The sequence below is a fragment of the Anopheles stephensi genome, unplaced genomic scaffold (genome assembly GCF_013141755.1).
Source record: "Anopheles stephensi strain Indian unplaced genomic scaffold, UCI_ANSTEP_V1.0 ucontig300, whole genome shotgun sequence".
NCBI classification, from domain to species: domain Eukaryota; kingdom Metazoa; phylum Arthropoda; class Insecta; order Diptera; family Culicidae; genus Anopheles; species Anopheles stephensi.
Window position 1 is genome coordinate 140,224 of NW_023405237.1, and position 13,395 is coordinate 153,618.

Here is a 13,395-nt window from a genome sequence, read left to right on the forward strand (position 1 = left end):
TATATGGTAATCGCAATGGCTCGGGATCTGGAATATTTAATAACTTGTTTTCAAGCTTTTGGAACAATCTTCTTCTTCTTCTGTGGCCCTACAACCTCGAGAGGTCTCGGCCTGTCATTTCTGGCTTTCTGTGACTTGTTTTTACCCGAAGAAAAGTAGTCAGCCTTTCGTACGGGGAGGCGGTCTGGATGGGATTTGAACCCCGGCCCTGCCGTGTGAAGACCGGCGCCGCTGTCGCCTCGGCCACCGGACAATCTACACAATCTACTGTTTCTAAATATTCCTCCATCCGAAATCCCACCCTTGCCTCCCGCATCAGCAAACATAAAATTGTAATCTGCATCTATGGCATACTTCCAGCCATTGTTCTTTAGTGGATGGTAATTGAAAATGAAAAGAATAATTAATTTCAAGTGCATTAAAATGAAATATAGCAATACGGCCAGGCCATTCTTCATGAATAAAAAATTTTATTAATCTGTTTTCTTTTTAATAATTTCAGCTTGACGATCATGATGAGGGCCTCGCTCAGCACTCCCTCGTCTCGACCATGCCATCCACCGTCCAATCCTTTACCCATCCGATATCTACAACACCAAAAACACGATTTCCATAATTGAAACCATGATGGCGGGGGCAGTGAGTTGAGCGAGGCCCTCAAGCAGCTGATGGAGGCCACAAGGGAGAATGCACACTCCCGGGAGAACACGTTTGGCCGCTGGGTCGCTGGATTTCTCCACCGTTTTTCACCCGAAGAACAGGATTTTGTAACGTCAAGGATTCAGCGATCCATGCTCAATGCAGAAGATTTAGTTTTGGCCAAACGTGCTAACCGGGAGTAGTTTTTTTCTTTAGCATAGTATAGTGTAGATTTAGGTTTTATAGTTAGTTAGTTAGTTAGTTTACATTAGCGTAATTAGTTTAGTTTGCATTAGTTTGTTTGTAAATATAGTTAGATTTTTTGGTAGGATAGTTGTAAGTTTTGTTAAATAGATTACGGTTTACTATACCTAACAAAATTATTGTTGTACATTTATTGGTGTACAATTGATCTAAAATCAATCGAAAGAAACGTATTCGAATCCTACCTTCACATATGATCGTAGAGTTTTTGTAAGGCAGATACACGTCTCCTTTACTATGTTGCTTATGGAGGAACGAGACACCTGAAATAATACAAAGATGTTATAATTTGTTCGTTTAAGTATATCCCTCACGCACGAGATACTCACTCGAAACAAATATTGCAAACTACTGAACGTTTCTCCAGCTGCTATATACCGCAACGTAATTAGCAACCTTTCTTGGGCTGTGATGGAGTCACGCATATTGGTGTTCATGCGACTTATTGCCGGCCTTATAGCTTGCAGCAAAACAATAAAATCTTCCTTCTTCATTCGAAGAAAGTTAACGACGGTTTCGTTGGCTTGTTCTGCGACAATATTATCCAGCAAGCGGTTGCCATCTTCTTGCCGCCGGAAAAAAATTGGTCGCATCCACCACGTGCGCACAATTTGCCTGTTGCGTCTTCGCAAATTCACTTCATTCAATTCCACAACCCACGATAACGAAGCGAACCACTCTTCGCTCATCAACAGATTCTCCATTGCAAACTTTTCACAGCAAAATCCTTAATATTTCCAAATCAACGCCGGAAAACAAATCAACAACCGCAAACAACACTGCCTGTATGTTTACAAACATGGCGAGGAATGACAGAAAAATTTCGCATACATCGAATGACAGCTGCTGGGTGTGCGCTTTGTTGCCCTAAACGCGGCTATATGAACCGAAATGTTTTTGACGTAAAAATTTCGCCAATCCTCCCCTTTTAAGCGAAATCTTTATGAAATCTAGCATCGTGTAGCCTGGTTTTTAAAAATAAGTGCACTAGGAAAAATAAACTCTCTTACCTGCGAACTTCCAAGGAACACAAACGACGGTTAATATTCATCACTGCAGCAAAAAAAAAACACATCCGAAAACTCCCGCATACGAACACTGCTATTACCACCTCATTCAGCCAAACTTTCCAAAGATTCATGAATAGCATTTTCAGCGATCTGGAATTTGTCTTTGTCTATATTGACGACATCCTTACAGCTAGTCCAACGCAAAAAATGCACATTTAACATTTGCATAAAGTGTTCCATCGGCTAGCTAGTCCGGACTTCAAAATAAAGTCATCCAAATGTGTTCTTGGCGTACCATCGTTGGATTTCCTTAGTCACAACATTTCTGAAAAAGGTATAACTCCTTCTTCTTCTAAGGTAAAGGTAATTACAAAATTTCCCTCTCCATCATCCGTTAAACAACTTCAGCGATTGGCAGGAATGATACATTACCACCATCATTTCATTCCACAGGTTTCCAACAAGTTGAGACCCTTGTATCAACTCATTGCTGAATATAACGACAAAAAGAGTAAACAAAACTTTGAAAGGTTAGAAGAATGTGAACAAGCAGTACTTCAAGTAAAACATGACCTATCAAATGCAATCATGTTACCTCATCCACAGAGTAACGCTAATTATTCTCTCACTAACGACGCTTATAACAATGCAGTTGGCGCGATACTTCATCATCATCTCAATGGTGAAAGTCAACCGTTGGCATTTTACTCAAAAACAACAACACCAACCGAGCAGAGATACTCAACCTTTGATAGAGAACTACTTGCCATTTTCCTAGGAATCAAACATTTTTGGCACTTCCTCGAAGTGAGAGACTTTAAGGTGTTAACAGACTACAAACCTCTAACATTGGCGTTAAAATCCAAGGCTGAAAAGTCTTCGCGACAAAGTCGACATCTCGACTTCATCTCCTAGTACACCTCTGATATACGTACATATATATACATATATCCCTGATATATATACATTCGGGGAGAGAGCAACGTAGCAGCGGATGCCTTATCTATGATTGGAGTCATGGATTCCATTGCAATGTTAACGGATCAAACTATTCCAAAAGAGCAAAAGAAAGATGCACATTTAAAAATATTACCAAAAAACAGAGCAGAAACACTACATATAAACTAATAAAAATATCTTCAAACAATGTTCAACTATTGATAGAATCTTCTGCAGGAAAACAACGTTTGTATGTTCCCTTATCTCTGCGTAAGCTTACATTCCAAGGGATCCACAATAACTCACATCCTGGCATTCGGGCTACTAGAAAGCTTATGACCGATCGTTATTTCTGGCCATCCATGAACAAGGACGTGGGAGAATGGACACCAAAAGGCCAAAATAACAAGCCATACTCACTAGCCATTGGAAACATTTGACATTCCGAAAGGCAGGTTTAACCACATCCACCTGGACATCGTTGGTCCTCTACCTCCTCCGGAAGACATGTGTTACCTACTCACAATAGTGGATAGATTTACAAGATGGCCTGAGTGTTACCCAATGGCAGATAGGTCAGCAGCTACCATCGCAAAAACATTTGTCGACAATTATGTCTCTAGTAGTGTCGACAATTATGGAAGATCTAGTGACAAGCGAATACCGTTGAACATGAAAAATATTTAAGAAAAGCTTTGTTGTTATACAATCATTTAAAATTTGAAACAGGAGCCCCTAGTTAATCATTGCGTTTCACTGGCAATGTAAAAACAAGCGAAGATTTGTAAAACTATAAAATCAACGCAAAGAGTTTTTAATAGTTTAACTGTGACGATTAGTAGTGAGTAAGCAGTATTAAATGGAGATGTATGCGTAGATAGATGATAAGAGCGAAATACAGATATACACGAGAGGTCAAAGTGTACTCACGCATTTGAAGAACACCACTTTTGGCAACGAGGAAAATTCGGCCTGCGTGTAAATGTCGAGTCTAAAATCAGAAGAAAAAAAACAAGTCGTTAATCGGTGACATAGAGCCCTCTATCATGGGGGAAAGCATCCGTGAATACTTGGAAAGAATGGACATTTTCTTTCAAGTGCATGAAATAGAAGTGTTAAAGTTAGGATGAGCATCAATGTACAGTCTGATATCGAAGATAGTATCACCGGAGGAGCCAAAGTCGTGCAACTATGAGAAGCTGTGTATGAAGCTTAGAGAACAATTGGAGCTTAAAGTCAATGTAGTGGCGGAACGATTACAATTTCAGACACTGTATGCAGCAAGAACTCTCTTTTCCTGAATACATTATGGAACTGAACGCCAGGATACAAACGGGTTAGTGCCAAGCGTTTTTGCTCGAAATGTTGCGTGCCCAGATTTGTAATAAGATCGGGCATGTGTCGTCCTGTTGGAAGAATTGAGAAAGTAAAGTACAAAGTTTGAATGCGCACGAGAGAGAAATGAGTGATGAAATGAGAGAGAATTTTCGCAGTCTAATTGATGGAAATCATTGAAAAATGATTAAAGATTTCGAAGCTTGTTTGATTTTATTATTATTGTTATTATTATTATTATTATTATTTTTAAACCGGATGCCTCCAGGGCTTTCCAGTGGCGTCAGATACAATAAAAAATAAAAAATTACCATATAACTAAAACGTCATGCACGGGACGAAACACATTAGGACAAGGAAGACAATACAAGGGAACAGAATGAAGCAAAGGACATATGCTATGGTCAAACAAATCACCTACTGAAATGAAGTCAGATAATGCGCACATCCAAGGCCATTTTTAGATCGTGAGCGTCGCAAAACGGTAGCATCGGACAAAGATGAGAATGGCTGCCAGGAGGGTAGGAGAGCCAATGTTGGCAAGAAGGATGTTGGCAATAAATAGCCTGCGTGCTTGACAATGACGGTCTTTTAAGCCAACCAAACCCAGCAACTGACATCGTACCGAGTATGGGGGAGAAGCAGCACTGGGGTCGTTAAGGAAGCACCTTACGGCGATTCTAGCAAACTTCCGTTGTACCTTCTCCAACCCATTCATAGAGGTGACACCTGCTGGGGACCAAACGACGCTGGCGTAGTCCAAGATCGAACGGACTCAGCAGCAATACAACGCCCTCAAGCACAATGGATCACGGACCTCAGACGCCATTCGGGTGATGAGGGCCAATAAAATGTTGGCTCGCTCGAGGACTGAGTTGATATGTGGCTCAAAAGACAGTTTGTCATCGAGCCTCACACCAAGGTGCTTTACCAGAATGACTCGTGGGAGTGGTGAGCCACCGAGCTGGTAGTCATATAGCTGCTTGTAATGAGAGCGGCCGAACGAGATTACGCAGCATTTTTCTACACAAAGGATGAGCCCGTTAGAGGAACACCAATCCGCAAATGCATCGGCGTAGCTTTGAAGGCAAAGGAAGTCTTGAAACGAGGACACAGGAAGAACTAAACATCGTCAGCATACAACAGACATCCTTTGGGAGAACTCCACTACACCCCAATATTTCATAAGGCATATGCGGTGCCGTACGCGCTTAAGACAAAAGTAGAAGAAAGTTTAGAAACGTAAGTGGATGATGGAATTTTGTTTCCATGCCCTTCGGAGTGCAATCTGCAACGGTCGTTGTACACGATACGATTCTTTGATGGCGAATGTTAACAATACCACCACAAAAAAAAGAATCGCTCGCTCTGTAAAAAAGAATCGCTTGCATGATTGTGTTTAGACGGCACGAATCTTTTCATGAATGTGTGTGGTACCTACGAAAAGACATCGGTACTTTCTGCTAGAAGAAACAGTGTAAAATTAAATTAAGTTACTCTTCCCCCAAACTCTTTAACATAAATTTTAACTAAACCTATAACAACTGTTTGCCTATAACATATAGTTATAACTCCTTAGCGGGAGTTGTCAAAAGATTCGCCCAAAAGATTCGTGTTGTCCACCAAACTCGGATTCGCCGAATCTGCTCGAATGCACCAATACAGTGAAACAAAGATTCGTTGTCAAGGGAGAATTGCGGTAGAATCGTACAGTGTAAAGCATCCTAATCAATGATTGTTAAAATAGTTTAACAAACTCAAGGTAAAGCGTATTTGGATGAAATTTTGGTAGGAGGAAAAACGAAAAAAGAATGCATGGGTACTTTGACGGAAGTGTTAAAGAGGCTCGAAAAACAAAAAGTAAAGATGAATGAAAAAAGGCAGTTTATTTTCTAAACGAAAACAGAATAATTGGGCTACCTTAAAAACAGAACACGGAGTCACACCAAACGTAGAAAAAGTTGAGACTATAGATAATGCCCGCCCAGCGCCCGGAAACGTAATGCAGTTACTAGCATATATGGGAATATTAAATTATTATGGTAGGTCCCCACCAGATGTAGCAAATATACTAAAACCTTTACACGAGTCGAGCGGGAAAAAAGATAAATTCAAACATTCTAAAGAATTTCATACGTCTTTCGAAAAGACAAAGGACACTGCTGAAAGCAAATCACGTCGTAGAACCATACGATCCTAATTTGACGGAAGATGCTAGCCCTAATGGTCCTCACAAAAAAGGAAGACAAAAAAAGCCGATTAATTTTGCGTCAGCGACGCAAACACACATACACACAAACACTATGCACAAGTCCAGAGGGAAGCACTAACGGTAGTTTACGGTGTGCAAAAATACCACAAATAAATGTACGGAGTAAAGTTTAAACTTGTACCGGACAATGTAGGAGTACAAGTATTCAAGCCTTCAAGAGCAGCGTCATCAATTGCGGTTGCTAGATTAAGCCGTTGGGCATTGATATTGGCTTGTAACGAATTTGTGACTGAGCATAAACCCGGAAAATACAAGGTTCATGTACATGCTATGTGCAGGTTACCGTTGGAACAAGGGTCGATCATAGAACAAGCAGGAGTATCATGACACGTATTATCTTCCAATCCAATCATAGTGTGAGAAATATTCTCGACGCTGGAGAAATTATCGCGGTAAAGTGAAACCCGTGCAGTCTTGGCGTCGTTCCGTTTGTAACTGTTTATTCATTCGACCTAGTTCATCTTACATACATAATTCATTCGAAATTCATCCTTATTTTCCTGGTTGTCAATTCGTGTAGCGACAAGTAGTGTGTGTTTGCATTCTCTATGTGGGTTCTGTCGTCTTAGTTCAAAAATTTTAATTCATGGAATATGTCGTAATCTAAACAAGAGCAGTATGTACAAATGTATAGATATGTTTAATAGTAATAGTGCGTAGAAGACGTTATGTAAGTAGTAGTGTAAGAAGTATAAAAGTAAGGATAGCTAGTAAGGAACAAGGATTTAAATTCAGATTGAGTTCAGCATCCTAACGGAACGTGTGCGCGTTAAAGAATATCACATGGCGACCGTGACATGAAAAAAGGAAATGCGAATCAACCAACGACTACAATAGCAAAAAACGTTCCTAAAAAACCATTGAAACGGAGAAAAGGAAGATCACTTAATTACAAGCCAACGAGTGTGTCCTCAGCAACAGTTTAACAGCTCTTCGAAGGTGAACCGTGCGGCGCAAATCAAGCGGTTATCAACTTTAAAATGCTGATTATCATCATTTGCTAAACTGAGTTCAGAAAAAACGTGAAGCATTTACTGTGCAAGCGTATATGTGTAAAAGTGAAAGAAGAAGAAAAATGCGTACCAGATAATTGCTGTACAAATGTCCCAACGAATAAGAGAATAATAGGAAGTGATAGTTTGCTGTTAATTATCAACTAATGGAGTAAGGAGAGAGAGCGTTAAGCGTTGAAGTGTTAAAGCGTGTGCGTAAAAAAAAGAGGACTTATCAGATAATCGCAAAGCGAACTACCGTTAGTAGTGCGAAATGATAGTATGAGTAAGCGATAAATTAGGGACAGGTTAGAATTAGGTGAAACGAAAAGTTATCGGCGTTGTTTTTTTCCATACTAAATTATATAATATCGTTAAGTGCTCATTAGGTGTAGCGTGTGCAAAACAAAATCCTTTTTCGTCTGAATGCTTTCAAATATTAGTCAGAACATTGTCCGGCTTGTAGATATAAAAAATAAGCTCCTTATTCCAAACAAACCTTTCCGTAAGTGTGTACTCAACCAATACGAAATTTTGGCAGAAGATATTTATAACTCTATTAGATCTGATCTAAGTGAAATTCAAGAAACATTTAACGAACCACAAATTAAATCATTAATTTTGGAAGCAAACGATCTTTTTTCTGCAATTAATAAGCGTTTTGAGTTTCTAGTGCAAGAAAATACAATGGCGAAATTCGACATTAAAACGGCTACCGTTTTGGTACAGATTCTCGATGGACGCGCTGACCATTTACAAAATTTTCTAGATTCGGCAATGTTTCTAAAAGATATATGCCCAACTGACGAGGAAACCACACTCATAAAATTCCTAAAAACACGGCTTACAGGGAAGGCAAGGCTAGGATTGTCGCCTAACATAAACACCTTCAGTGAATTAATAAGCGACGTTACTAAAAGGTGTTGTGAAAAAATAAGCTCAGACAGAATAATGGCCCAGATGAAAAATATGAAACATGCAGAAGTACAACCTGTATGTGAAGAAGTAGCATCCTTAGCTGCCAAATTAAAACATATTTATTTAGAACAACAAATACCGAAAAAACGAGGCCAACTAAATGGAAGTTAAGGAAAGTGTTAAAACATTATCGGAGAAAATTCGCAACCCCGAAACTAAAATCATACTGAAGGCATGCAATTTCTAAACCGTGTCAGAAGCTATAGAAAAAGATTAAGAAAATGAATATAATACACACCACAATACTCAAATATTGGCGATACAAAATCAAGGTTATCGATACACGAACTTTAACCCACGTACAAGAAATGATATGGGTCGATCTTCATACAACAGATTTCCCCAAAGAGGCTTCAATCGCAGATTTTCGTACTATGGAGGCCAAAACAGAAGAAATTCGAATTTCTTTGCACAAAATTCAAATCGTACAAACGATTACAAAAATAATCGCAATGTATACAGTGCACAACAAACCGATCAGCACCATTTTTTAGAAGAACGCCAACAATCTCCAGAAGATTGCCAATATTCTGCATAAACTTGTCGGCTAGGAATTTTATTAAAGTTAAAATTTAAATGGAAAACTCAGAATTTGCTAGTCTTTTTGTGGACACCGGAGCCGATGTATCATTATTCAGAATAGACAAAACCAATCCCTACAAACCATTATACACCCAAAACAAAATAAGCTTAACGGATAAAACAACCAACACCATAAACACATAAGGAACAGCAAACACAATTATACCATTTGACAATGCTTCAGTAAACCATCAATTTCATTTAATGCCTCAACAATTGATATTAAAGCAGTTGGCATTCTTGGCAGAGATTTCCTTAAAAAACACAGATGTATTATCGATTATGATCATTGGCTGATAACTTTCAATTATAATGAAGTTACTATTTCCCATCCCATAGATGATGCTATTGAATGTGGATTCATGCTTCCAATGAGGAGTGAGATTATACGTACAGTAAACTTACCAAATGTTAAAGGGGACTCAATAGTATTTCCATACGAAATCAAACCTGGCGTTTTTTGCGGTAATGCGATAGTTTCACAAAACAATCAAAATGTTAAATTTATAAATACGACTGAAAAAAACCTATTCATTAGCAACAACACATTCAAACCACTCATTGAACCAATGACAAACTGCTTAGTTAAAAATTATGATATTCCTAAAGAAACAAACAAAGATAGATTAAACATATTACTAAGCAAAATAGATATCGAAAGCATACCTTAATACATTCGCAACAATCTGGAACAATTACTCGAAAAGTACACAGATTTATTCTGCATAAAAGACGACCCGATAACTTATAATGATTTCTACAAACAAGGCATACAATTAAAAGATAAGATACCAACTTACATCCCCAATCACAAAAAGATCTACTCTCAAGCAACAGAAATTCAAAACCAAGTTGATGCCATGTTGAGAAACGATATAATAGAGCATTCGGTATCGCCGTATAATTCTCCTGTGCTACTAGCTCCAAAAAAATCGAATGATGCAAACAAAAAGTGGAGGTTAGTTGTTGATTACAGGCAACTAAATAAGAAGATTATTCCCGATAAATTTCCACTGCCTAGAATAGACAGCATTTTAGATGAACTTGGTAGAGCAAGGTATTTTAGTACGTTGGATCTAATGTCCGGGTTCCATCAAATACAACTCGAAAATAATTCAAGAAAATACACTGCATTTTCAACCCCCTCCGGGCATTATCAATTCAAAAGACTGCCATTTGATCTCAACATAAGTCCAAATAGTTTTCAGAGGATGCTTACCATAGCTATGACAGGACTAACCCCAGAAACATCCTTTGTCTATATCGATGATATTATTATTACTGGTTGCTCGGTTAACCATCACTTAAATAATCTCAACAAGGTATTTGATAGATTGCGAAAGTATAATCTCAAATTGAACCCAGAAAAATGTAAATTTCTCAAAAGTGAAGTAGTCTATTTAGGTCATAAAATAACTGAAAAAGGAATATATCCTGACGAATCCAAATACAATGTTAAAAGAAACTACCCCACTTCCAAAAATGCAGACGAGGTTAGGAGATTTGTGGCATTTTGCAACTATTACCGTAAACTCGTACGTAATTTTGCCCAAATCGCTAAACCACTTAATGACTTACAAAAAAAAGCAAAGGTATTTTACTGGTCAAAGAAATACGAACAGTCATTTGAAACACTTAGAAAAATATTATTATCTCCATCCATTTTAAAATACCCAGATTTTACAAAAGAATTTTTCATAACCGCATCTGAAAATCATTTTGCATCTGAAAATGCATGTGGTGCTTTACTTTCCCAAATAACCAACGGTAACGATCTGCCCATAGCATTTGCCAGCAAAACTTTTAGTAAGGGTGAAAAGTCAAATCCAACAATTGAAAATGACTGACAGACATCCATTGGGCAGTCAACTACTACAAGCCATACATTTTTGGAAGAAAGTTCACAATCAGAACCGATCATAGACCATTGGTCTATCTATTTAATATGAAAAACCCAACGTCCAAGCTTACGCGTATGAGGCTTGATCTAGAAGAGTTTGAATTCGACATTGAACACGTCCCTGGAAAAACGAATGTAGGAGCCGATGCGATGCATAGTTAGTTCTAACGACTTAAAGCGTTCAGACAAAGAACCTGAAGAAAGTGGGGTAAACGACGACGAGATCAAATATTACCAGTTAATACACAGGCTATGACAAAAATTCAAAGTAAACCACTGCCTCTAGATAAAAATATTCCAGGAGAAGTACTAAATCCTGTAGTCTGGCATAGCGACAGCCCTACAGAAGTGAATAAGGTTTTAAAAATTAAATCAATAACCAAAGGCATAGCATCCAGCTATGTTTGAACAATCATAGTTATAACAAAGTACTAGGATGCGCAATAGTGCCAATTTGCAATAAAACCAGTCTAAATGGAAGTCAATCTCTAGAGAATGCTCTTCTACAACTGTGTAAAGTTGCTAAGGTCTTTAAAAGAAACAAGCTTGCAATTTCAATACATGATATAATATTTAGTTATTTTTCTATAGAAACATTTAAGGAAATCGCCAACAGGGCCATCTCCGGTTCATAAATAATAACATTCGATCCACCAAAATGGATCACGGATCCCAAACAAACATTAAAAATTATACAAAACTATCATACTCCACCTTCGGGAGGGCATATAGTACAGTATCGGCTATACCTTAAATCAGAGATAATTTTAATGGAAAAAAATGAAGGAAGATATAAAGAACTATGTAAAACAATGTGATAAATGCAACAAAACAAAGTACTTAGGCATACAAAAGAGAAATTTGTAATTACGTCAACGCCGTCCAAACCATTCGAAACTGTATCAATCGATACCGTTGGACCGTTACCAAAAACTCAAACAAACAATAGACACGCCGTTCACAATGCAATGCGACTCTTAACAAAGTATATTACTCTTATTCCTATACCTAACAAGGAAGCCACCACAGTTGCACGAGCCATTGTTGAAAATTACGTACTAACGTCGGAAGTTTCTTCAACTTAAATCTGATCAGGGACAGAGACAATGACAACAACACAATGAACAATGAGATTTTGAAGGAAATAGCCAAAATTCTGGACATTAAGCACACATTTGCAACAGCATACCATCCCCAGTCGATTGGAGACTTAGAACGTAAACACCGATGTTAAATGAGTATTTGAGAGCGTTCACTAACGGACACCACGATGATTGGGACTCGTGGATAAATATTATGAGTTCGTTTACAACACAACACCACTAGTGTTCGGCAGAAAAGCTTATCTACCACAACAAAACTATGAAAGATCAATTCATCCTATCCACAACTACGATCAATATATAATGAACTGCGGTTTAAATTATAAAAATCAAACAAGAAGGCTAGGGAAATAATCACCGAGCACAAGAGGAAAGAAAGAACAACACCGAGGAAACCGTTAATCCCCTAAATATTAAGGAAGGAGAGATAGTTTACCTGAAAAATGAAAATTGCAAGAAATTAGATCCGGAATATGTAGGACCCTGTAGTGTAACAAGCGTATCTCACCCAAATTGCACGATTAGACTAAAATTACCAACAAAACCTCGATAGTGCATGAGAACAGGTTAGTTAAGCAAAAACAAAAACACAAAAAAGGCGTTTGCCAATCTTCTAAAGGGGGAGGTTTAGTATGTACAAAATGTATAGATATGTTTAATAGTAATAGTGCGTACAAGACGTTATGTAAGTCGGTAGTGCAAGAAGTATAAAAGTAAGGTTAGGTAGCAAGGATCAAGGAATGAAGTTCAGATTGAGTTCAGCATCTTAAGGGAACGTGTGCGCGTTAAAGAAAATCACACTAGCAGTACTTCTCACACATAGACATTAAAATGGTAAGGAAGTGTCAGAAGAACGATATGAAAAGCAACAAGTTTATGAGAACGTAAAATACGGATGGTCACAAAATGTGTAGAGTCAATTTAAAGATTACGCTAAGCTTAAGAGTTATTTGGGAATCGAGAACGGAATGCTGCTTTTCCATGATAGAGTGATAGACATAGAAACTGAAAGAGAAAACCACGCCACGCTGGCGGAGAGGATGAAAATGGCAGCAAGTAGCTAACCATGGTGGAAGAATATGGATCAGGATTTCTATTATGTCATTATTTTTTCCAATCTGTCATTCCAGACAGATTATAATGAAAGAAACATTCGCAACACAATGGCAAGAAAATTTAAGTCCATTTGAGCGAATACTCATAGATTTTTGTTACTTCGAGAATAGAACACAGTGATAGTTGACGAAATTCATACAAGTGTAGGCTCCCATAGTTTTAAGTACCTTATGTTTGTTATATCTGCATATATCTTGATTTAATATGTCAAGTGGAAATAAATACAAAATGTCCCCGCGGCTGGGCATTCAGAAACCGCCTGCCG

At 38.1% G+C, this 13,395-nt stretch overlaps 1 protein-coding gene across 1 annotated transcript; it reads right to left on the bottom strand.

The window, feature by feature from the left end:
- Positions 1-483: 483 nt before the first annotated feature.
- LOC118516481 lies at positions 484-2,138 on the bottom strand. Its single transcript, XM_036062412.1, has 2 exons — positions 1,233-2,138; positions 484-1,166 (listed from the first exon to the last, which is right to left on the bottom strand). The coding sequence occupies exons 1-2, from the start codon at positions 1,605-1,607 to the stop codon at positions 1,059-1,061; spliced, it is 483 nt and encodes a 160-aa protein (XP_035918305.1). The 5' UTR covers positions 1,608-2,138; the 3' UTR covers positions 484-1,058.
- Between the last annotated feature and the right edge of the window lie 11,257 nt (positions 2,139-13,395).